This window comes from Acomys russatus, chromosome 32 (genome assembly GCF_903995435.1).
Source record: "Acomys russatus chromosome 32, mAcoRus1.1, whole genome shotgun sequence".
Lineage (NCBI taxonomy): Eukaryota > Metazoa > Chordata > Mammalia > Rodentia > Muridae > Acomys > Acomys russatus.
The window spans coordinates 11,979,910-12,006,952 of record NC_067168.1 but is presented as its reverse complement, the minus strand read 5'-3'; the positions used below and the strand labels follow the sequence as shown (position 1 = coordinate 12,006,952).

Sequence of the window (27,043 nt, the reverse complement as noted above, 5' to 3'; positions counted from 1 at the left end):
TCACCTACCAGGAAAATGGGACAGAGGGGAGGACATCCTATTGGGACTCTAAATGAGAGAAGCATGGGAGAATAGCAAAGTAGAAGGATCCAGAGGGGTCCTAGAAACCTACAAGTAGAACATTATGATAGGCAGATTTGGGCCCAGGGGTCCCACTCAAACTAAGGCACCAGCCAAGGGCAGTACAGGCAGTAAACTTTAAGCCCCTACCCAGATCTAGCCAACGGTCAGAACATTCTCCACAGTTGAGTGGAGAGTGGGATATGACTTTCTCACGTACTCTGGTGCCTCACATTTGGCCATGTCCCCTGGAGGGGGAGACCTGGTGGCACTCAGAGGAAGGACAGCAGGTCGCCAAGAAGAAACTTGATACCCTATGAGCATATACAGGGGGAGGTAATCCCCCTCAGGAACAGTCATAGGGGAGGGGAATAATGGGAAAATAGGGGGGAGGGAAGAATGGGAGGATCCAAGGGATGGGATAAACATTGAGATATAACAAGAATAAATTAATAATAAAAAAAGATTATGTAATTCAACTTTTGCTTAATGTATTGTACATATGTAACTCATTTGAAAATGTGATGTTCAAATGTGATGTGAAAGTTCTAGTCTTATGAAAGTTTACTAGGATGGTTGAAGATGCAAGTTAATAGTCACCTACAAATCTTACTTGTAGTCTTGTTAGATGTTAGTTAACTGCAGAAATAAGCTTTATTTAGTCTCCTGTGTATGTTTTCAAGGTTAAGCAGATAGTACATAGCTAAAAGAAGCAGTATTTGTCTATTTAGATTTACTTAGATAAATCAATCAATTGATAGATAGATAGATATGGTTACATACTATAGTAAATAGATAGATGGTCTTCAAACGGCTCAGAGATCTTCAGAATATGGCATTTTATAATAAATTTTTCTGGCAGAGAGACACATCTGTTCCTGGCAGCACCCCAAAAAGGCATATTTTTTTAAAAAAAATAGAAAAGGGATATGTAGTGCATGTAAAGATGTTGTTTTGGTCCCAAGTGTGGGATGTGAACCAGCCTTGTGAAAGGACCCTGGTGTTCTGTTACTAGAGGAGCAAGTGGCTCGTGCAGGGGCATGGTCTTTGCAAGGAGGATAAAAGCCAGACCAGGAGAGAGACTGGGGTCTCTGAGAAAGAAGGAGGCTGCTGGCATTTTACTCCTGATGCTCCCAGTTGCTGTTGACGCAGTGCAATGAGAAGTCATCAGAGATATCCTGAACTGAGAATTGGAGTTGACCCAAGGAACCTGAGAATCCTAAACAGCAGGAAGTAACTAAAGAAAACCACATCCCCTCTCCCCACTAACCTTCTTTCTCTCCTACCTGGTATTGGGGTGTTGGAAAGGATTGGGGTGGTGAAGGGAGAAAGATTTAAGGAACCCAAAATAAAAATACATTTTTTAAATATGCCAAGAATTGGCGGCCAACATGGGGGTACACCTGTAGGCTTTGAACTTTTCCTTTCCAATGGGATTATTTTACAACTCATAGCATGACTGGCATTTTAAGAGGTTACAAGTGACAAGTGCAGTTATTTTAAGACACCTTTAAAAATTAGCAGTATTTACAAACAGTCTATAAGGTAATTTTCGAACTTCCAGGTCAGGTTTTTACCATGGCCTCTACACGGGTTGGTTTATAGAACTGCCAGCTTAAGTTTATTAGTTATTTGTTATAATAACTTAAAAGTTCAAACACTGAAACTAATAAGTATGGTTAAATAAATGTGGTTGAGAAATAAAACAAACCATAGAACTGGAGGAACTACTTGAGAAAGACATGTCAGATAAAGGATTGTTACTCCAAATATACAGAGCTCATAAACTTTAATAAGACCCCCCGAACAGATAGCCCACCAAAGATGGGCCACACAGCAAGTGGGCACATGGAAAAGATGTGCAGCAACACAGCACTAGGAAGTGCTGATTAAAGGAAAGAGACACCATGATCAGACACCCAAATCCAAACATCAAACTTTGGTGAGGGTATAGAGCCACACACATGTGAGTCTTTGTGCCAGGGTAGAACATGCAGCATAGCAGGTGCTTACAAATCTAAATACTCTTAAACATAGAATCTACCCACGAAAAGTAGATGAAAACTGACATCATACCAAAACTGCACAGAAATGTTTATAGCAGCTCCATTCACAACTGTCAAGACTTAGAAGCAAGCAAGAAGGCTTTCAGCAGGGGAATGGGTGGCCCAAGGCACATCCAAAGGGCTATTAGTCAGTATGGGGGGAAAAAGAAGAGCTACTATCAAAAAGGCACAAAGAGAAAAAGTCCACCTGAAAAGCTGTTACTGTTAGATCTCACTTTTACTATGGCTTGGAAAAGAACAAGACAGGAGAGCAGGGTCACCCCAGAGTTAGGGGCAAGGACATAATGTAGGAGAAGTTCCTGCAATTAGACATGCCAAAGCCCACAGAATGTACCTAACATATACTATGGACTTCTAGTGTAGGCTCATAGATTGTAACAAAAGGTACCACTGTGTGATGTTTTGATGACGGTAATGAGAAAAGTGATGGCAGCTACCTGTCAGAGAAAGTAAAGGACACAGGAGTTCTGTTTTTTGTTTGTTTGTTTGTTTTTGTTTTTTTGCTTAATTTTGTTGTGGACCTAAACCTGCTCTGAAAAAAGGAAGTTTATTTCGTAAACTCTATTATTGTTTTAGAAACTAATACTGTGTTGTTGCAAGGTGAAGCTGAGTATCCACATTTGGAAAGATTTGAGAAGTATTTCGAATTCTGCTTTGCACTTATGCAGTGAGATTCTTGGAAGGCTCTGGTTTTGATCCCCAACATGAGCCAGGAGGGTAGGAGAGAATGAGAGAAAGAGAAAGAGAAAAAGAAGAAAGACAGCATCACACACCAAGACATTTATAAGACTCCATTTCCAAAAAGTACTCAATAATAGCATGCCTTAGCAATACAACTTATACAACTCTGAACACCAAACCCCTTTTATACTATAAAGAGTCAAAGGCAGAATTGAAAAAGGCACAAGCAGCCAAATCCTACAGATGGTTACAGGGCCATAGGTAATTAGGAAATTTATTTACAATTTTTGGGGGACTGGGGGTAAGGAGGGTTATTGAGACAGGATTTGTGTAGCCTTGGATGTCCTAGAACTAGCTCTAGACCAGGCTAGCCTTGAACTCACAGAGATCCACCTGCCTCCACCTTCTGAGTGCTATGATTAAAGTCATGGGCCACCATCGTCCACCCTATTTATAATCCTAAATCCTTTGAAAATTTAATTGCTATACTTTATTTACTAAGTATTTATTTATTTTTTATTTATTCTTAATCCAGTTTTTCTAAGAATGTTGCTACCATACCAATAACACATTTAATTGGAAAAAAAAAAAAATCATACAACTCTGGAACTGTGGTGTCTCTCAGTCTGTAAAGCTTTATTTACATAAATCTTCAGAGGAAAAAACACCTCTTTATTTACAGAGGTCTTCAACATTCCAGCTGTCCACCCACTGCTTCGAGTGTGAAATGTTACCAGACAGATGAGATTTACAAAAGAGCATAAAAGAAAAGCGCAACTCTATAATTTAGTATATACAGTGTCATTAGTGGTTAACTTTACAATGTTCTTTTAAGGATAACTCACTGAAGGTTTCTTACTGATAAAATCCAGGCAAGGTAGTTTCCTAAGGCAGATTTCCACAGATTCAAGAGTACAGCAGGCTAGTAAATTTAGTGTTTTTGGTTTATGAATAGCCGTGCATCACTTTCTTTCTCTCTTTTTATCAAAAGTCTTGGATGATGAAGAATCTTGACTTTCACCACAATTATAACGCTCATATAAAGTCTGAAATTAAAAACACAAATTTGTTTCTCAACTTTTTAGTTCAATGTATTACTAGATTAGAAAAGGTAATGATGTATTCCAAATATAAAGAAACGTAGTTCAACCTTTCCATAAGAGAATATAATACAGCACAATCAGCACATATGCACATCTTTAAGACCACTGCAAGCCCACTTACTTTTCCTGTATCAAATATTCATAAGAAAACAACATATAATCTCAGAAGCAATATATACTACTGATCAAAAGACATTAAAATTACTATATAAATAAAAGTCTAATTAGGTTCCGATGTCCCTTAGTATACCTTTGAAGGGCTGGTCGACAAAATTCCTACCTGAGAGATGCTCCAGTCCCTTACAGAATGTGCGTACTGTTTGCACAGATGTATGTATACATATATTATATTATATTATATTATATTATATTATATTATATTATAATATATTATATTATATTATACTGTATTAGTTATTATAAGTATGAACTAAAACTAATACATGTAAATATGATATATTTGTTTTACTGCATTTTTATGGAATAATAACAAGAAAGTGGGTATACGTCCACTACATATGAATTCTTTTTCAGAATATTTTTTTGGTTTTTTTTTTTTTGTTTTTATTTTTAATTTTTTTTTTTTATTAATTTATTCTTGTTACATCTCAATGTTTATCCCATCCCTTGTATCCTCCCATTCTTCCCCCCCCCCCCCATTTTCCCATTATTACCCTCCCCTATGACTGTTCCTGAGGGGGATTACCTCCCCCTGTATATGCTCATAGGGTATCAAGTCTCTTCTTGGTAACCTGCTGGCTTTCCTCTGAGTGCCACCAGGTCTCCCCCTCCAGGGGACATGGTCAAATGTGAGGCACCAGAGTACGTGAGAAAGTCATACCCCACTCTCCACTCAAGTGTGGAGAATGTTTCAGAATATTTTTTATTTGATTGACTCCAGATATAGAACCCATAGATACAGGGGGCAATTGAATTACTGAAAGCTATGTACTAAAAAGGAATGAATGCTAAGTCAACATCTAACTGATGTTATTTTTGCCATTAAGTAATATGAAATCTCAGTGACTGGGTGATTATTTCACCTTAATCTTATTTAAGAGAATATTTTGATTAATACACTCCATGCACATATAGAAACATGAAAAATAATTGATTATAAGGCATTTTGTCCAACTTAAGGACCTAAAAGCTACTAGTTCAGCCATCAGCATCTGAGGAAAAAAAGCCTGAGATCCTATGAATATATGTAATGTGGAGAATATACAATAAATTAAAGAGATGGGTCCACATCCATTACCAATATGATTTGACCCTTATCCAGGGAACAAAGTGTTGCTAGTTCAAACTTTGATACTTTTATGGTATTATAACCCAAATATCTGATTTGTAATTGTTTGGTAGCTAACTTATTTGATAAGCAATCGTAGGTATTAGAAATCACAAAACTATTTGATAAAAATGAGATCCAATATGATTGCGGATCTGAGTGTAGTGTCACACACTTTTAGTTGCAGCCCTAGAGGACAGAGGCAGGTGGATCTCTGTGTGAGTTCAAAGCCTGACTTGCACTCTAAGTTCTAGGCTAGCTTAGTCTACATAGTGAGGCACTATCTCAAAACGAAACCAAACAAAACAAATCTATCCTCACATCATGGTGACAGTGGAGACAGAAAGTACCAGGAAGCCAGCCAGGGTGAGATGTGCTCTAGGGAATGTACCACTTGCTATAGAAGCTATGGCATGTGACAAATATTATCACTTTCCTAAGGCTGTATTAAGAATTGACTAGAAGGAACGATTTCTAAAGCTGTGCTAAGAATGTTGTTGAAATAGTTTAAAAGATAAGAATAACAACACAAATCAGAAAAGTCCACACTTGTAAATTTTTCACCATAGATGTGAGTGGTAGGCCAACTTTCTTTTTAGTTATATGTTTCTTTAAGAGCCTAACTCACTGTACTACATTAAAACAACTAAATGCAGATGCACTTACTTTAGCAGCTTTCAAAATGGAGTTAGGAGAATTCAGACCAACAAGCTGACCCAGAACATGTTTCATCTCATCAGTGGTTTCCCTAGTCATTCGGCTGCCTATAAAAGGAACACAATCAACAAAATGCTAGACTAATAGGAATAATATAAATTCATTTGAACATACACATTCTGGCTAGGTACATGCCTATAATTCTATTCCTCAGAAGGCTGAGGTAGGAGTATTGCTCTGAGTTTGAGGCAAGACCTTGTCTTTAAAAAAAAAAAAAATCAAAACATACATACAAACAAACAAACAAACACACACCCACAATCTGGAGGCTGGTGAAAAGAATCATGGATTTAAGGCTAGCCTAAGGCCAGTGTGGGCTACAATAGTAAGATTCAGTCCCCCCAAAAACAACAATAACAAAAAACTATATATATTCTACTTAATGAATTGTACACTAACTGCCATTATTGTAATTTATCACAATCCCCTATGCAAGATGGATAATATTAAACGATTCAGTTTAAAAAAAAAAAAACACCAACAAAAAACCCCCTAATATTATTAACTTTATTATTTAGCAAACAGGTTGTAAGATAGTGACCAGCTAGATTCTGATTTTCTATTGTTAACACACTAGTCATTCATGCTGGTATCCCAGGAAACAGTGACCTTTAGGGAAGCTGTACCTGGATGGGAGATTTGAACATACGGATGGACAAGGAGCTCAGGGATGGATGGCCTCTCTTTAGGGTTCCTTATTAAACAGCACTAAGAAAAGAAAAAAGAAAGTTTTCATAGACGATACTGACAAAGTGGCTTTCCAGGTGACACAACACTACAGACACTGCACTAGAGATCCTGCTCAGACAATGGTAACAGGTTTTCTGAGTCACCTTTTAGAAACTCCAAGTATCCAATAAATTAAAAAACACCATTCACAATAAGCATGCAGGAGAGCTAAATAATTCCAATCACCTCAGCAATTCTTTTAAACAAACATCAAGTTATGAGACATTATCTTTCTATATCCACATACTATCAGTGTTACCTTTAGCACGTCTTGAAGATCTTTTTCTGGAATCTCAGGAAACTCAATTTCATAACTAGGGTCAATTATGGCGTGTAATTTAGAGACCTGATTAATGATATGCTGAAATGGTGTTTTTCCATAAGTCATATAGTACAAAATGCACCCCAAGGACCAAACATCACTTCTGGGGCTTATCTAAGTAGGAGAAGAAGAAAAGTTGTTTTATTTTAGTAAAAAAGGTAACATCAAATATTATGTCCGTAATCCTAATTATGCAATAATAATTAAAACCTCAATGAATAACAAAGTGTAAGATATTCTTATATAACAAAGCATCATTTTCTAGGTTTCATCACATTTGATCAATTTACAGAGAAATATTAACTTCAAAGCCTTGAAAAAACTCAAAATTACTTTATAGGAAATAAAGTATTAAATTATTGACACCTTGTAATAACACAACCCTAGAAGACCCATTAATTTGTATATACTTGATTGTTCCAGAATGATTAGGTTGAACACATTTGAATCTGAATTCGTAACATGTCTATATTTTTTAAAGGTCATTTAAATTGTATAACCCTAATCTCTAGAGTATAAACCACCGAACCAGACTGGACAAAGACAGAGGCATTCCACTCAGCTAGCACCACAAAACCCTAAGTCTAATCCCAACAGCAAAAATAAATTAAGGTATAGTGCTATAGGTACAAATGGGATTATGCATAGATAGTCATGGAGGAGAGTTTACTTTTCTCTGTAGGTTTCTTTTCTATGCAGGTGTATGGACCTGACTTCTGGGAACTGAGCCAGGTCCTCTGTGAGAGCAGCAAATACTCTCAGCCGCTGAGTCATCTCTTTAGCCCAGACGATAAGCATCATTCAATTCCCAAGCCCAACGCTGTTAAATGTTCACTGAGTTAAATTCACAGTAGGAAGAATCACAGCAATGGTAAATAGAGAATGAAAAATGAATAGATGCATACTTCGCATAAGGAATAAATCTAAACAAAATGATATAGAAAGTTGGTGAAAGCTGGGAGAAGAAAAAGAAATGGACATACAAAAACCTGCCCTTAAAAAAGAAGATATGAAAGTAGAGTAGAAGCTACAATTTAATATTAAGAAAAAAGAGCAAATTGTCACAGACAAAAAATTAGTTCAACCCTGACAAACAGTGTTACCAACTTAAAAAAAAAGAATAAAGTTAAAAAACAACAACAACAAAAAGCTTTAACAAATGCATTGGTGTGTGTGTGTGTGTGTGTGTGACACATGTGTATGGTTGTCCACAGAAGGCACAAAAGAGCAATGGAGACCCTGATGCTGGAGTTACATGCAGCTGTTCCCAACAGGGGGCTGGGCACTGAACTGCGAGAGCAAAAGTTGCTAGAGGACTGAGCCATCTCTCTAGCCCCAATGGTGAATTGTTAAACATTACTGTATCATTGAACACTGAGCCAGGTGTGGGGGCACACATGTGAAATCCCAGCATTAAGAAGGCTAAGAGTTCACAGCTAGCCTGGACAATATAATAAGACCGTGTCTCAAAAAAATGAGAAGCAGCAAAGAAGAGGGAAGAATAGGGAGGGGAAATTTGCAATTGCATATTAAATCATTGAGTTGACAACTGAAAAAAAGTATAACCTCTAGATATGCCAAAGCCTTAAAATGAAAAGGACATATGTGCAACTGAAATTATAAAACTCAGAAACTAATAGGCATTTAAAAATACTATGATAAAGCCTGTAAATAATAACCAAAGTTAAGACTCAGTAAAAATTTTATCTTTTTAAAAAGTAAAGTCCTGTTACATAGCCCAGGCTATCATTAGACTCTTAATCCCCTAGCATTAGCTTCCCAGTGGCAGGTCACAGGCAAGTGCTACCACATCCAGCTAAATTAATAGTTTTAATTCAAGTACAAACACTAAAATCAATTATGATTTAAGAAGGTGGGAGAAAATAACCAGGGCACGCAGGAGAGACAGCTCAAGAGACAAACACAAGATCCTTAGGCTAAGTTCCCCATACCACCACCACCTAAAAAAAAAAAAAAGAAAGAAACTATTTAGCTGAGTACTGTCAGTGGTAATTCATTCAATGAAGAATTGCCACAAGTTCAAGGCCAACCAGGCTTCAAAGTTAGACTCTGTCTACAAGAAAAACAACAAACAACAAAACCAAAGTAAATACAAAAACAAAGATCTAACAAAGACAAAAACACAACTGGAAAGCAAAGAAAAATAGAATTTGTAAATGAAATAAAGATCTTGGATTTTAAGTTCAACAAAACCATGAGAAGTCTTAAGAAAACATAATCAAGAGGCGGTAAATATAAATCAGAGAAAATAGAAGGCAAATAATTACAAAATCAGCTTTCTAAAATAAAGTATTCAGCAAGGTTTTCTGCTCACTGGGCTGGGGAGATAGCTCAGTGGATAAAACATCTTTCTAGATTTGTAAATACATAAACGTCAGGTTCTTGGAAACATGGATAACAGTGATGTGACTAACTCCCCAGAACCTACATAAAATCAGGCATGACAACCCAGGAAAAGACAGGAGTGGGAGGAATCAGAAGAAATCCCAATCTTGTGGTCAGCTAGCCTGGCATACACTGTGGCCAACAACAGCCCATTTCCAACAAGACAGGTCTGAAGAATAGACACTCAAAGCTACCCTGTGCCCTCTATATATGTGCTTTGGCACAAATGTGCCTAGACTCAGAACATAAATGTACACACACACACACACACACACAGAGAGAGAGAGAGAGAGACCATGGACTTTATGGAAGTTATTTGAAAAACTACCTAGAACCCATAGTTTTCTAGGGAAGAAAAACAAATTTATGTAGCAGTGAGCTGGATTCTGAACTGAGACATTTCTTTCTCTGTTACTTCTTGTTTTCTTTTAAAATACACCTTATTCAACAAGTCCAACTCACAGGTAAGGTACATGAAGAAGCAGGGTTATGTATGACATGAAGGTTGCTGGGAGCCAAGTATGTTTGTGTTTGTGATAACTGTGGCAGTGAGAGAGAGATTAGCCTGGCAGCTTGATGTATCCCAAAAAGAGAAAATGGGCCCCTGCTGGGAACACAAAGGAGGAAATAGCATGCACGGAGACTGAAATAACAACCACAGACACATGGAATTATAAAATAAAATTAAAAAAAAAAAAAAAAGCAAAAGAATGGTGAAAGTGATTTTCATAACGATTCAGAGGAGTTCACTGGTGCCAGGTGAGTGAGCTATTTCCAGTACCTTGGTCTTGATTTTCCCATTTTCTCTTGAAGAAGACATGTCTCTGATGGCTTCTGGAGCCATGTAGTTAACTGTTCCAACCTATTTGCCAAATCACAGAAAACAAAAAGAAATCAATGCAATCATCTTTCTAGATTTGTAAATACATAAATGTCAGATTCCTGGAAACATGGATAACAGTGATTTGAGTGACAGACTTTAAAAAAGTCAAATAACTGCCATCAATATAAAAATATGTACATCATAGCTCCAAGCAAAAGAGTTGGGTTGAGAATGAACTGGCTCCTTCTGGAAGGCCACGCTTTGTCTAGAGCTGTGTTGGAGAGTGAGAACTGTCTGCCTTTACAGCTCTCTAGGCTAATTATGACCTCTGAGAGAATTGACTACCATTCACTTCCATGTTCTCATAAATTCAACACTTTTCCCTTCAATAAACCAACCAACAAATTAATATAGAAATAAAAGAAACCAGCTAGTTTCATCTCCCAACATTCTTTGGCCCCTGTGTGCAGACTGAGAGGGGTTGGAAAGCTAAATCATATAAGTTTCTACAGTCGGGTGATAGAAATCCTTTAGTTCCAAGACAACCAACCATGCTAGGACCTTGCGATACGTAGCTTTAGGCTTATCTACAAACAATGGTCACCTGTACTTCCGCTACAAAAAGTGATGACTTTCAAGTAGAATTACTTTTGAGTGCTGACTCTTCCTAACAAAGTCTGATTTTGCTTCAAAAATTGACAGACCTCCATCAAAAGCTTTTATTCATGGATACAGCATATGAGGTCCAGCCAAGATTCTTCCAGCTCTTTTTTCATGTCACTGTTTTAGTTTTTATGAAATAGCATCATTACATTTGATATTGCAGATCTTATTATAAAAACCATAGCTGGGGACTGGAGGACAATCGATTTGGGTCTCAGAACCCACAGTGGAAGGAGAGAACTGGTTTACCAAAGCTATCATCTCATCTCCACAAGGCATGCTTGCACTTGAACACACACAGACACACACACACACACACAGAGACACACACACACAAATAAGGAAAATACTTCTTTTTTAATGTAGCTGAATGAAATGATTCAGTATTTCAAATAAGGCTCTCTTAAAATTTCCCCCCAAATTTAAGCAGTAAGAAAAGAAGTAAGACACTGGAGAATATGCAGCAGCAATTTATCTTTGCTGTGCCTCAGCTATGTGAAAATCACTGGAAATTGATGGATAAATTTATCTGATCTTGAACGCTTTTCTAAATCAAGTTGACCACAGTTTTGAATCTTTTATAACCATAGTTTCTATTCTTTTAAAAAGAGTTCAAATTTGAGGAAAATGGTATGTATGTATGTATGTATGTATGTATGTATGTGTGTGTATATGTGTACACACACACACATAACTATTGGCAAACCACTTAACAGATAAAAAGGAACTAAAGCTTGTCGTAAGCAGCCATCATTAAAGTTCTACCCAAAACTGGGTGATGGGACTCACACCTGTAATCCCACACCTGGGAGACATAAGTAGCAGGATTAAGAGTTGAAGGCCACTGATAAAGGCAAAGCCAAGGCCTTTCTGGGTTATGTGAAGCCCTGGTTCAAAATACTACAATACAACCAAGACACCAAAAAAGAGTCCTACCTGAGAATCCTTAACAATGCTTGTTGTGTCTGGCTGCATTTGGTTTGCAATCCCAAAATCAATTAGCTTTAGCATTCCATCAACTATTACAAAGTTAGCAGGCTTCAGATCACTATGAACAATGCCTTCAAAATAAAATTCACTGTTAGATGAAGTAAACATTCTATGGACAAAAAACATTTCACAATCTCTGGGTCAAGCTAATCCTTTCAATTAGTCAATACATCAATATTCATTTATTACACATTCCACACCTTTTTAGCAAATGCTGTGTGCCAGGTACCACTCTATAGCAATGCTGAGTAAATAAGTAGCATTATCACTGTCATTTTTTTTTTTTTCCCAAGACAGAGTTTCTCTGTGTAGCCTTGACTGTCCTGGACTAGCTTTGTAGACCAGGTTGGCCTCGAACTCACAGCGATCTGCCTGCCTCTGTCACCCAAGCGCTGGGATTAAAGGTGTATGCCACCACAGCCCGGCTTACCATCAACATTTTAAGGGTGAGGACACTCATGCAATTTGAGTTAAAGTGAAGTGTTCAGGATTATAGGGCCTAGCATGTTGGTGTGTGCCGCACACTGCCCCATACTGCCCAGGAGTGTATCACAAAGCACTGTCAGGCAGTAAAATCCCAAGTCCTCCTGCATCACCCAAGAATCCTAACCTCTAACCAGTCACTGCTTATAAAAGGAAAAGCAGAGAAAATGCACTAGTTTGAACGTGGTCGTTTTAAAGAAAGGGTAAAGACAAAGAAGAGCCCTGGAAAGAACAAGTAAGAACCAGGGGCTAATAGTAACACAGAAAAAGAAGAACAAACCAACGCTCACACAAGGCACAAAAGAGAAAAGCTTTGGCGACTGAAGCACTGACCACCACCCTCCTATTTCTAGGATGCCCAAATGCTCAAGTCTAGGGGAACTGATAAGATGACACAATTAACAATTATTTTAATTTTACATATATAAAGAGATTTTAAAATACCATGCTGGTGGATTGTGTGTACTGCCTCCAACATGTTTTTCCAGTAGCTCTTACGTTCCCATGGATTGATGGATTTTTTCTTTTTAAGCCAACTATTCAGGTCAATGTTTCCACATTCCATTACCATGTAGATGTACTGTTCTGTGATTTCACTGCAATTAAAATCAAACAGAAGCAACAATATAATAAATGACTTTCACTCTATAGATAAGGATTTGCTGTTTGTTTAAGAACTGTGGCAGAAACAGCCTCAACTCTAAAGTAGCAGTGAGCACATACTAATCGTGGAGGCGGATGATCTTGTCACAGTGCTGCTGCAGCTTGTTCAAATAAGCGATTTCGTTCCGGTAGCTGTCAATAGTTTGGCTGTCTGCATCTTCCAGGGTAACGTACTTGACTGCATATATCTGCTTCTTCTCATTCAATACCTGAAACACCTGCACAGACAGCAGAGCGCAGGGCTTAGAACACGCTTTCCCTTCGTAAAGCGTCACAGCGCTTTTCACTTTCACACTAACAGTCTTCGGCTGAGAAAATTCTGAAAGCAACATCAACACCTAGATGCTTCTGGGCCGATTTTGAGTGTAGAAGGAAACAAATTGTGGTGATGAGCCTAAGTGACCTTTTCCAGCCCTTGTGACAATGGACATTCAAGTAACTCAAAGGTATAAACCCCTAACGTTTTCTACATGAACATCTAAGAAAGCAACTTAAACTTGCTATGTTTACACAACTCGAAGGATGCCTTATCCAGGGGAATGACATTGAGAAAAAGACCCTGAGAAATGATAGGGATGGCTACGGCTGTGGCGGACAGTGGGTTGTGGTTTTCCCTTTTTCACTGTGCACAACCTCAACAAGCTCATTTCGCTGATAATACTTTTTAAACTACAGTCATTGTATGCCATCTTTATATTCATTTGTGGAAAGTAGGGTAAGCCACGTTTCAGTTAGGAACAGTAACAAGCTTATGAGTCAATTTCTGAAAACACCAGTAAGACAAATAATATTCTGAAAGAGGCCAGCACATGAGAGCACAACTCCCACCACATACACCGCAGCAGTGGGGCCTTATAGCTTCAGTAACTCAAATCCAGAGCATGGTGCCTGGAACATGTATTCGCTTACAGCCTTTGACACTGAGCAGTGTGTCATTTGACTGTGACTGCCCCGTAGACGCTGGGGACGAACGAGGTGTACGTGAGGCTCAAGGGCTAAGACGCACACATAAGGCCCTCAGGTCCGAAAGAGAGCTCACCCTTACTCGACACCAGCTCCGCTAAAAAGAACACACAAGGCAGGGGTTCCATTACGCCATCTCACCCATACTCTCTTCCTGCTTCACTTCCCTCCCCTGTCCCCTGCCCCCCTTCTGCTGGTCTTTTTTCCTGTCACTCCTATGCAATTACTGCCTTACCCCGACTTCAATCCTTATTCTCTTAACTAAAAATTTGATAAAGGGAACATAAAAAGGGAAGCTTGCTACATGTGGCAATATACACTCATTTGTTTTTGCTTTTTTGTTGTTGTTGCATAAGGTTTTGATGTTGGGGATTAAACTCAGTGCCTTGCACCACAGCCATACTACCAGCCTACGTATCTTAGGTATGTGGCCCAAGCAGATCTTCCTGCCTCAGCCAACCAGGTGCTGGAATTATAGATGAATGGCACATGTATGATGCTTTCCTTATTTGCAAAAAGTTAATAATATATCTTTAAGCAAGCATGGTTATTGCTAGCTGGCTTAGAGAACTACAGTAAAACTTAGCATAAACCTAATAGCCTTGTTTCATGTATCACCACATGATACATGTAGATACCCAGGAGGAACATTCAACAAATGAATGACATCCCTATCCAGTTCTAGTCAGCACAGCTAACATTACCAAACAGTCAAGCATTGCCATCTTGATGTTGAGTACCGGATGGAACACAAACAACAAACTTCACAGAATGTGGTTATAGGGAAGCTGGCGCTAGGCATGGTTGCACGCACCTTTAATCTCAGCACTCAGGAGGTAGATGCAGGACAATCTCTGTAAGTTTGAGGCTAGTCTTAAAAAAAAAAAAAAAAAAAAAAAAAGAAGGAAGAGGAAACTACAGTAAAGAGAGGCGAATGGAGAACATTGGAGATTGGAAAGTGGGAGTTGCAGTTTTAGAGTCTTTCAGCTCAAGGACTCCTTGGCCACAGGACCCTTGAGAAAAGACATGAGGACAGAGATGGGATGGTGATACATGCTTGTAATTTCAGCATCCCGGAGGCTGAGGCAGGAGATCTGCTGCGAATTCCAGGCTAACTGGATTATATATAGGAAGACGTTGTGGAAGGAGGGATGGAGGGAGGGAAGGAGTGAAGAGGGAGAAAGGATATAGACCAGACCAGAACTACAAAGACTGAGTGATCAAGTTTATTATCTATTTAATAAACCAAGAAAAAGATAATAGCTGCTTCAGACAAAGTGACAACACACACACACATACAAGGTAGCTATTCAAGAGCTAAGTAGACCGGCAAGGCTTGCTGGCCTTCTAAATGTGTATACGAGAATAAGAGCAGGCTTTAGCCAAGTAGCTGAAGAATGGAGTTGCTATTTACTTCAACTGGAAAGACCAGAGAGCAAATGTTTACAAATTCTGTCTTAAACACCTGGTAACCAAGAAAAGCTGCTGAGCAATCAAAATTGAAAAGTTGTTTGGAAATGAGAGGTCTGAACTGGAAATACAAGTTTGGAAACTAAGCATAAACAAAGCATTTACAATTACAACACAGGAAGGAAACACCAAGGGAAGGCTTGAGTTTAGAGAGAGAAGACAAACCCAGCTGTTACTAAAACACCTAAGATCAAAGCAGAGAGCCAGATTTAAGACAACTATGGAAGCCTGCATGATCTTGAGGGTAGCTGTCTTGGTTAGTGAGAAAGGCAGGAGTGACTGTGGTGGGGTGAGAACCATATTTGTAGACAGCACTCATGATGACATCCTCCTTAGTCAGGGAAGAAGAACTCAGGACTCCAAGCAGTCTCAGAAGAAAATGAAATCACTGAGACTGAAATAATTTAGAACCCCACTTTTAAAATGAATTAATAACCAAATATAAGACTCAAACAAACATGTGGATGACTAAGAAAATAAATCTGAGTCCTCAACAAGACAATCTCCAAAGTGAACAAAACAGTAAATTGGAGAAGAAAGTGAAGAACATGGAAGAAAAAAATTAACATGCAAATTAACACTAAAAAGAAACCAAACAAATACTGGCAACAAATGTTCAGTTAAACAAAAACTACACCAAAAAGTATCATTATTAACAAGATTAGGTAAAAGAACAATTTTAGGGATGGAAGACAAAGCTGAGACCATTATATACACACATAAAGAAAAGACACTGAGTGCTCACAGGCAACACTCCCAAAGTCTGGGTTACATACATTCAAGAAGCCAACCCTGAGAATCTATAGAGTACAGAAAAGATCTGTGATAAATTGGAAAACAGACAAGTGAAATTATAGCAGAAGACATCCCAAAGCTGAGGAAATAAGTAGTTATCCAAATGGAAGAAGCATAGAACATGTTCCACACTGTGTCATGGTCAAGGCGCCAGGACACGAAGCAAAGAAATCAATGAAAGCAGCACAGGAAAAAGGTTGTCCACACATAAAGGCAAGAGTCACAGAGTGATCCGTGACATCTGCAATCCTGATAGTCAGAAAACCTTAGAGATGATGCATTTCAAGTTCAGAAGCAACTAAGAACCAAGAATGTCATCCCCTGCAAAGTTATTCTTTAGAACTGAGAGGGAAACAAAGATATTTTAAGACAAACATAAATTAAAGCAACTCATAAAAACCAAGCCACGACTACAGAAAAAACAAATTTTTAAAAAGAAATATTATATAAAAAAGAAGAAAGCTTCTGTGGTGGTTTGAGTAAGTACTGTTTCCTACAACCTCAGACACTTAGATAGTCTGATGCTCATCTTTGGAAAGGTTTAGGTGGTACATATGTATGTGTGTACACGCACACACATATACATATTTTCCATATAAAAAATACATGTCATGAACAAAGACATCAAACATCAACAAATAAAACAAAACCCCTCAGTAGTGAAGGACCGAAATCAAAGCCCCAAGCAAACATCAGTATAAACAAGCAGACATAGTTATTCTCATATCTAATAAAATAACTTCAAAACTAATCAGGAGAGATAAAAACGGATGTTACATGTTAATATAAGAAACAATCCATCAAGTAACACAACACTTATAAATATTTATGGGCTGAATACTGGTGCTCCTAATTTCAAAAAGGCCACAGTAGAAGTCTTTGATTCCTCACTCTTATATTTAGGTAGCATCCCAAGCTAAAAATAAATAAACTTCAGAGCTAAATTATACCATGGACCAACTACAGTATATAGAACATTCTGCCTAAAAACTACAGAATCATATACTCAGCATTTGTAACCTCTCAAACTGAGCATGTCACACATCATGTAGCAAATCTTAACAAATGAAGACAAGCAGTGCTAACTCCTTGTATCATATCAGAATGAGGGTAGAAATCAATAACAAGAAAAACTAAAAAATACTTGGAGACTAATATTCTAAAAATAATATACTTTTAAGTGAATGATAGGACACTGAAAAATCAAAGATTAAAAAAATTTATATAGTCAAATGTTCGTTATTAAAAAAAAAACTAAAGCTCAAACAATCTAATAATGCACATCAAAGCTCTCAGATAACAAGAAGCTAGTCCCAAAACCCAGGAGATAGCAAGAAACAATAAAATTATACTATAAATCAATTAAATAAGAGATTAAAAGAATAACACATAAAGTCAACTAGACAGAATTGGTTATTTGAAAGTTAACATTGACAAACTCTAGCCAAACTGAGAAAACTGGAAAAGGCTCAAATTAACAAAATTAGAGATAAAAGATTGTTATAACAAATAAAATAAAATAAAAAATTGTTCTAACAACAGACTCCAGTGAAATCCAGAAATTAGAAAATACTTTGAAAATATAAATTTCAAAAAGCTAGAAAACAAGAAATAGATAAATATCTAAATGTATATGATGTACTAAAATTAAAGTCAGACAGTATTAATAACTTAACAGAATGAAATTGAACTTGTTGTCTAATTTTTCTCGACAAGGAAAGGCCAGGATCAGATGGTTCTGAATTCTATCAAATCTTAAAAGAAAAGCTAACACCAACAACTTCTCCAACTGCTCCACAATAGTACCAAATTCATTCTACAAAGTCAGTGCTACCTTGATACCAAATCCAGATCAAAGACATAGGAAAAGGGGGGGGGGGGGCGGGGGCGACAAGCAAATTTCCATGATGAACAGACATGTAAAAATTCTCTACGAAACATTTGCAAACAAAACTCAAAATACATTTAAATAGATCCTATGTCACATGGGATGCATCCTGGAGATTGGCTCTACATATATCAATAAATGTAATACATTTTATAAGTAAAGGAGAGAAATCACATGATCATCTCCATAAATGCAGGAAAAGCATTTGACAAAGTTCACCATGGCTTCATGATAAAAATCCTGTAGAAATTTGTGATAGAACAAACATCAAAACAATAAAGGTCACATACAACAACTACAGCCAACATTATATTAAATGGAAAGATTGAGAGAATTCTTTCAAAATGATGAGTGACAAGGGTGACCACTCTTGCCTCTCTTACTCTTCTTATTCAATATAATACTCAAAGTCTCAGCTGGAGCAATAAGACAAGATAGAAACGACAAGTGGGATAAAAATAAGAAACAAGTCAAAGCACCCCTACTTGCAGATGACATGATTCTATCCTTAAATGATGTGATAGAATCTACCAGAAAACTCTTAGCTCTAATAAACTTGTTTGGTAAAGTCTCAGGATACAAAACGGAAAAATAAATACCCTTGATATATACCAATAATGAGCTTACAAAGATATGAAGCAATGCATTCAAGTTGTAACTCCAACAAGAGTACTTAGGAAGAAACCTACTGAAAACTTCCAAGACACTGAACAAGGAAATCAATGAAAACAGAAGACAATGGAAAACTCTTCCATGCCAATAAAATGGCACTTAGTATCATGAAAATGGCTACACTACCAAAATTAATCTACAGATTTAATATGATAACCATCAAAATCCCAAGGATTTTGGGACTAGGAAAAAACAAATAAAAAAACATGAGAATGCATATGGAATAACAAAGAGACCATAAACACTCAAAGCAATACTAAGGAAGAGGAATACAACTGGGGGTCTTCCAATATTTGACTTCAAATGAGTCAAATTGCTCCAGGGACACAGCGATAATGATAGCCAGTACTGGCATAAAAATGGACAGACGAAAAATAGAGTGTAGAGACCCAAAAAGAAACCAGTAAAACCACTGCCATCTAGTATTCGACAGAGACCTCAAAGGAGTGCAGTGCAAAGAAAAAACAGCCCCTGTAACCAAAATAATTGGCAAGCTGGACTTTCACCTGAAAAAGAATAAAGTTAAATCTGTATCTTTCATCCTGTACAAAAGTCAATTCAAAGTGGAGCAAAGACCTTAATTTAACAGCCAACACGTTGAATCTGCTAGAGGAAAAAAGAGAATATACTTCAAGATTCAGATATAAGCAAGCACTTTTGGAGCCAAAGCATAGGAAATAGCTCCAAGAATCAACATATGAGACTAGATGAAATTAAGTTCTTGCAGAGCCATATAAACTATAAACAGACAGCCAACAGAACAAAAGGAAAACCTTAGCTACCTATAGTTCACAGAGAGAACTAATATCCAGAATTACAAAGACCTGTAAAATAAAATAAAACAAAACCTCTAATTGGCTAACAGGCTAAGGAAATAGTTCCGAAAAGAAAGAGGGCTGCAGAGATGGCTCAGCATAGAAACACTGCTCTCCCAGAGGACTCGGGCTTGATTCCCAGCATCCCCTTGGTGGTTAACAACGGTAACTACAGTCCCAGAAGACCCAGTGCCCTCTTCTGGCCTCCACGGGCACCCAACAACTGGGAGGCAGAGGCAAAAGGATCTTTGTGTGCACAAACAGGCAGTCAAAAGCTCATACATGTAAAATAAAAAGTAAAAAATTATAAAGAAACACAAATAGCCAAATAAGATTTTTAGATGTAATCAAAGCCCTAGGAAATATATATTAAAACTACTTTGAGATACTGCCTCAACCCAGTTAGAAGAGATATTATCGAGAAATAGGCCAACAAATGCTGGTGAGGATGTGGGGAAAGAGGAACGCTTATTCACTGTCAGTGGGAGTGCAAACTGGTACAGCCATTATGAAAGTCAGCATGGAGGTTTCTTAATATGTACCAGCTATATCATTGGTAGGCATATACCCAAAGGCCTCATCCTACAACACAGACACTTGGCCATCCATGTTTATAGACATTCTGTTCACAACAGCAAGAAATGAAATCAGCCTAAATCTTCATCAACAGATGAATGAATAATGAAAAATATATATCCGTAATGAGAGTTCATCAGCTATAAAGAAACCTGAAATCTGTAGGGAAATGAATGAAATGGAAAGGCCATAATGCTATCTAACGCCCTGCAAACTGAAAAATAAAAACATTTAAAAAATAATCACTCAGAAAAACCTAGGAAATAATCTAATTCCAGAAATTCATGTTCTTAGAACATTTTTAAATGGAAAAACCTTGAATAAAAAACACTCTTACTGAAAGACCCTAAGCACACCAGTAGATCATGCTGTGTCCTCATGATGATGACACAGTGGTTGCTAGGAACTGTAAGCCAATACTAACGTGACACAGAAGGAATCTGAAAGCACAGGACACTGGAGGAAAGGCAGTGGCTGAGATCCAGCTGTTGGTCTAATGAGGGAGGGTAAGTTATTTTAAGGAGACCGGAGGATATGAGGCAGCTTTTCTGACTCCAGAGCAACATGGGCTTCTAGAAGATAAAAGCGCTCCCATACTTTAAAAAGACAGAATATTTTTATTCAATGGTTACTTACCTTACTTGAGCCTCCACTGCCTATTTGTTTTAATATGGAATAAATTCTTCCTTTAATTGAAATGCATTCATTTACTGATGAGGATCCTGAAATCTAAACAATTAAAATTTGTAAATATAAGTTCAAAAACACGTCTAAGAAACTAGTTTGTAGTAGATATAATGAAATGCTCCCAATTTTGGCTAGCCTGGACTATAAAAGACTGTCTCAAAAAACCGAAAACATTAAGTTAATTCAGAAACAAACTTCTAAAGGATCTCCCTGTTTAAAAAGTTTTACTTAATCTGAATAGAAAATTAAAGAACACCACTTAATATCCAATGGACAAACTCATGAGCTACCCATTTTATCTTTCCTATTTTTTTGTCTTGTACCTTACTTCCATATACATGTCCAAAATCAGTTCTTTACCACCCCTCCCATTTAATATTGTATAAAAGCAGTGTGCCAAGGTACAGTGAGCTCCGGTCAGTTAGTGTACATTTCACCAGTTCCCATCGCTCTCTTCTGTCCTGGGTGAAGTTGAAGAAGTTATGTAATTTCTCCAGCCCTCTGCACCATCCCAGGCAATCTACCAACTGATGCATCTCAGTTGCCCTTTTCTTCCTTTTCTTATAACTGGATGGTCTTGCCTCGTACGTATAAACACTTTAAAAGAGATGGCATTCTAAAGGCCTTAGGTTGAGATAGTAAAGCTGAATGGAAAGGTTTTGATTAGCCAATTAACCAAATTCAATCAAAGTCTGAATAAACTTCAGTTTAACTGTGTCATGTTTTAAATCCAAAATGACAGAAATGGTCATGCAATCAATAGAAACAGACAGATGGATTCTATTTCTTTATTCTTGAGACTTGGCTTAAGCCAGAGCTGCCTCCCTTGTGCTCTTTGTTCCTCTTTAAACGGCATGTCTTAGGGAATAATCACTTTGACATTCTTACCTCATCCCTGCCCATCTCCTCACGGGGCCAGACCTTCCACACCACTTCTCTACCCACCCACAACTTCCGAAAGCCCAGTGAAGCCTTGAGCGCTGCTTCCATTCCCCAAGTGCTAGGCCACACCTGACCCTTTTTCAAGTCCCTTCTGACAGTGGCCTCCTCTAGAACAGCTCCAAGCCCCTTCTCCAATCACTTCTGAGTAAACCTTCTAGATTTTATTGGTCTGTTAGCACTAAAAGATCAATAAGCAGATCTTAAATCTGTCTGGAGAAAGGGTCTTTCTACGTAACCCTGCATGCCCTGGAACCCGCTATGAAGACCAGGCTGCCCTCAAATTCATTGAGATCTTTCTGCTTCTGTCTCCTGAGTGCTGTGTGCCACCATGCCAGGCTTTTTCCTTTCACTTTGTAACATCTTATATTATTTCCAACCTGTAGATACTATCAAGTTTTCCCATATATAATCTATTGTCAAGCATTCTTTTGTTCATTTTTTAAGAGTGGCAAAATATACATATATTAATTACAATTCAGTAGTAGTAGGCAGCCTGGTCATTGTGAAAACATCACTGCCCATCTTCAGAATATTTTGTCATCAAATACTAGAACTGTAATCCCATCACCCAGAAACAACTCCCCAATTCCTTCCTCCCAGGTATGTAACCATTCTTCTACTTTTGTCAATTTTTTTTAATCAATTGGTTTTAATAGATGATCACTCTTTCAGCTATTTCAGTTAAATAACAATAGCAGTCAACTTTAAGTGTCAGGCCGTGCTCTGCTCTAAGAGTTACACATAGAATTAATGTAATCCTCACAACAATTCTAGCAGTAGGTACTGTTATTTCTCCATTTTATACATGATGAAATGGGTACAAAGAGCTCATGTAACTTGCCAAAGATTGCACAGATGATGAACAGTGAGGCCAGGAATAGCGTCCATGAAGTCTGTCTACCAGACCCATGTTCACACTGTACTCAGAGGTACTAAACAGTAATTTCCATCACTTGGTATTAGGTTTTTTTTTTTTAATCAAATGGTAATTCACTGTCAGCAAAATCTTAGTTTACAACAATTATAATGCATTCTAAGTGCTTCAGATCACTATTCTCTTTTCCAAATGAATTACAAATTAACAAAGAAAATGAAGCTGCTTACAAATAGAAATTAAGCTCCATTATAGGACATGTTTTATTAAACTATTCAAATTGGATCCTTGGGCCTACTCACCTAGAACACGTGAGAGACACACCCTTATCAAAAATGTCAAAAAGTTTCCTAAGAATGGGCAGGCTCTGAAGACCTTCCCTAACAACTTGACACTGTGAAAGCAGAACCTAGGAAACTGACTCCACCTTAACATATGCCACCATAAAGTGCTCATCGAACCTGTAGGTTTTGAAGAGGAGTACTGAGTGCTAGCTGCTGCTGCTGCTGCTGCTGCTGCTGGAGGCAGGCAAGCTGGCTGTAAGGTGCTGATGACGGACAGGCAGGTGGAAAGTCATTCTTTACTGTAGTCTTAAAACTAGAAAAGAGTTTTAATTTCTTTAATATAAACTATTAAAAAATTAAAAGGAAGATTTTTAAGTCTTCGGGTACTCTAAAAGAATCACACAAACCTAAAGCTGCCATAGTAGCTAATTTATCATCAGAGCTAATATATCTGAGTTCTCCTTATATCACGACCAGATATTTAATTTGGAGAAAACTGTTCTTAAACCAATTTTTCAATCCTCCAACAAGAAATCTTTATTAATAAAATAAACAAGGTGGAACTAAAAGTATAGAGTAAGGAGAATTTTTAACAGTTTAGCCAAAACAAAGATTAGTTTATAACTGACCACAGATTTTCAGAACTGTTTTTAAACAATAATGTTCTAAGAAAGTCTGCTAGAAATAGCTAAAAGCCAGTTATGTCACCAGAGGGGTTCGTTTGGTCTTCCAGTTTGTCTGTTCAGAACACACTCCCACTGTGCCTCCTTTGTATTCTATTGTATCTTCCATATCAGTAAACAGTCATTGGAGCACAAGCACACACACGCGCGCGCGCGCACACACACACACACACACACACACACACACACACACACCAAAAATAAAAAAAATTTTTAAAAAGAGAAAAAACCTCTAAAAAAAATGTTAACAATAAATAATCTGGGGCTGGAAAGATGGCTCAGAGGACAAAAGCACCTATTGTGCATGCATAAGGACCTGAGGCAAAATCACTAACACCCATTTAAAAGTTGGGCATGGCTATGTGCAAGCCTGTAACTCCAAAGTGACAGGGTCAGAGGCACAAGCACTGCTAACTGCCAGTCTAGCTCCAGGTTTGATGAGAGATCCTATCTAAAGGGGACAAGCTGTAGGGTGACATCCCTCTCTGGCCTGCAGGGACATGCATGTGTACCTGCATATAGAGGTGAGCATGCAACATACACATATAAATATCTTAAGAAATACATTATTATTTAGCTATCAATCATTCTTTGAAATATTCTATATGTAATAAAAACGAGAGAATAATACAATTGTATTAAATAGATGAGACACTGGTTAGAGAAAGGATAGTTCTAATGAGGGTACAAAATGACATTCTTGCCAGGTGGTGGTGGCACATGCCTTTAAAGCCAGCAGTCAGATCCCTGAATTCAAGGGATCTTGTCTACAGAGTGAGTTCCAGGACAGCCAGGGCTACACAGTAAAACCATCTTGAAAACAAACAAAAACCCTAAAACACAAAACAACAACAAAAATGACATTCTAAAAATAAAAAGCAAAGGCATTATAGAGTTGTTATCCCATAAAACATTAAAAATGTAGCCAGTGGTTGAAGGTTATTTTTTTCTTTGAAATACACCTCATTTTCTTTTGCAATATCTTTTATGTTCCTTTTTTATCAGTACTGACCATCTACTTTCCTCACACATCCCTCATTCCTGTTCCAAGTCCTATATCTTTGAATATTTTCCAAACTATGTGCATTAACATCTGACCTCATTCAGAGGCCATACCATTCCATTAACCACTTCATACACTGAAATATTTATCCATCCTTCTAAGAATGTTAAACTTCCTTTAAAGTGTTTCTCAATTAGAGAGGCATATGTGTTCATAAGCAAAAGGAAGACAGACTACATTCTTAGATTCCCAAGCTGTAAGTAAGATTATAATATGACAAAGAATACTTCTACAGTCCTTAAACATAGAGTTATACATGAAGACAATATATATGTAATCATAACCACTTTCCCCTTGGCATTTTACAGGTGACAAACACTGATGTTGGGAAAAAACAATAATTTTAAAGAGAGCAGATTCAACTCAATTCAGTTTAGTCCCAAAGTTTGTCTTATTTCTATTTACCACTTGCCATTTGCATTGGGTGCAAAAGGTAATTACCAGCTCATGTAATCGTCCAACGAATTGCTACTAGGTGTCTCACAAACAGACTTTCGATAAATCCACTTAGGAACTGTGGCTGGCGGTGACTGCTTTGAAACAGAAAGAGCAAGTTGCTCAACAGTGGTACATTTCTGCTAAAAGAAAATTTAAAATTCCATGACTTAGTTTTTAAATTAGACAATGACATAACACTTTAATAAATATAATCTTTAAGATAATAAAAATGTCAAAGTCAAAGCATACAGGTGGGCATATGCATGTTTGTGTGCGTGCATGCAGGTGTTCATGCACATTTGGACATGTGCAGGTAGAGCCCAGAAGTCAACATCGGGTGTTTTTCTTCTGATGCCATGTGCCCCGTATTTTGAGAGATGTCTCCATGTTGGACCTGCGGCTCACAGACTATGCTAGGTTGGGCTGGTAGGCCAATGCGCCAATGGAGCCACATGTCTCGTCTCCCTGGCGTTAGCTGAGATTCCAAGCACATGCCACCACGCTGCTCATTATCACACTCAGGTGCCCACGCTTGTGCAGCAAGCGTTTACTAAGCTATCTCTCCCCCACAACTTTTAGTCAATTTTAGTACAGTTCTTTTATTGCAAACTCTATTCACACTGGTTATACATCAGGAAGGCACACAAACTTATTTAACAAGACCCAGCATCTTTGTTGTATCAGAACTATTACGTGCTAAATTTTTACAAAGTGTTTAGAAGCTTTGCAATCTACTACCTAGAGATTCACTTCAATTTGGGGACAGTTTTAGTTTTTAGGATGTATTTGCACTTATACCATAGTGATTTCTACTATCATTTCAGACCTTAAGACCTCATTATGCCCAAGAATCACAATGGATAAATCTATTCTACTTTCTGTACTGGAGTCCTCTTATTTTTAAAAATGGCTAAAATACCTCTCCAAAACATTTCCTTTCATTTAAGACCTCCTCACTGAAACGTTTGAGTGTGTGCATGTTCACTAGAATTAGTGAAGAATATGCGATCAAGAAACAGCTCTAGTAAGTTACCAAGCAATGAAAAATTTAAAGAGAGTGATCAGAGTGAGATGTTTGCTTTTGGTATTTTGGAAATAAGAACTGAAGATGTAAGTGTATACGGCTACCATGAAAGAAACAGTCATTAGAAAGGAGCTATAAATTTGAAGGCCAGCTGTGAGACTAGTTTACAAGAGGTGGGTGTAAAAGCTAGAAGAAATCAGGAAGTTGCTGGCTTTTGTATAACCCAGAGCTTAGTATAATTTGGTTTGTTGTATCTTTTTCTAGATCAGGGGTTCTTAACCTGTGGGTTGCAACCCCCTTGACAAACCCCTATAACCAAATATACTTACATTATGACTCCTAACAGTAGCTAAAGTACAGATACGAAGTAGCAACAAAAATACTTTTATGGTTGAGGGTCATTACAATATGAGGAACCTGTTTTTAAAGGGTTGCACCATTAGGAAGGTTGAGAACCACTGCTCTAAATGATGTCAATAAGTAAGTTTGGATGGACTGGAGCTCAGTACATACACCACGGTGGCCTCAAACTCACAGAGATCCACCTGTCTCTGCCTCTCCAAGTGCTGGGATTACAGCTGTGCATCACAGCAGCCGGTGAGGTAGATTTCTTACACTTAGCGGTTCTTGAAGGCTCATTTAAGTTCTAAGTATGTATCAGTAGTTCGTTGATTTATTAGTAATACTCCATTACTACATAGTATAGATATTATTTTGGGTACAGATATGAACATTATACCATGAATATATTCATTCTTATAATTGAATATATTCTACTATGAACATAATTGCAAATATTCATTCCCGAGTATGTTTATGGATATATGTGTTCAGTTCTCTTAACTAGCAATCTAGGTAGCTGTAAGGTTAGAGAA

General features: G+C 37.6%; 1 protein-coding gene across 1 annotated transcript in view; it reads right to left on the bottom strand.

Moving 5' to 3' along the window:
* Positions 1-3,618: 3,618 nt before the first annotated feature.
* Ttk (TTK protein kinase) overlaps positions 3,619-27,043 on the bottom strand; it is a 40,344-nt gene continuing 16,919 nt past the window's right edge. Inside the window, exons 12-22 of the mRNA XM_051140593.1 lie at positions 25,148-25,284; positions 23,138-23,273; positions 20,810-20,902; positions 13,055-13,212; positions 12,776-12,927; positions 11,795-11,919; positions 10,154-10,234; positions 6,904-7,080; positions 6,542-6,623; positions 5,865-5,962; positions 3,619-3,853 (exon numbers count right to left, since the gene is read on the bottom strand). Of these exons, the coding sequence (XP_050996550.1) occupies positions 3,770-3,853; positions 5,865-5,962; positions 6,542-6,623; positions 6,904-7,080; positions 10,154-10,234; positions 11,795-11,919; positions 12,776-12,927; positions 13,055-13,212; positions 20,810-20,902; positions 23,138-23,273; positions 25,148-25,284 (1,323 nt within the window). The 3' untranslated portion in view covers positions 3,619-3,769. The remainder of the gene's footprint in view (positions 3,854-5,864; positions 5,963-6,541; positions 6,624-6,903; positions 7,081-10,153; positions 10,235-11,794; positions 11,920-12,775; positions 12,928-13,054; positions 13,213-20,809; positions 20,903-23,137; positions 23,274-25,147; positions 25,285-27,043) is intronic.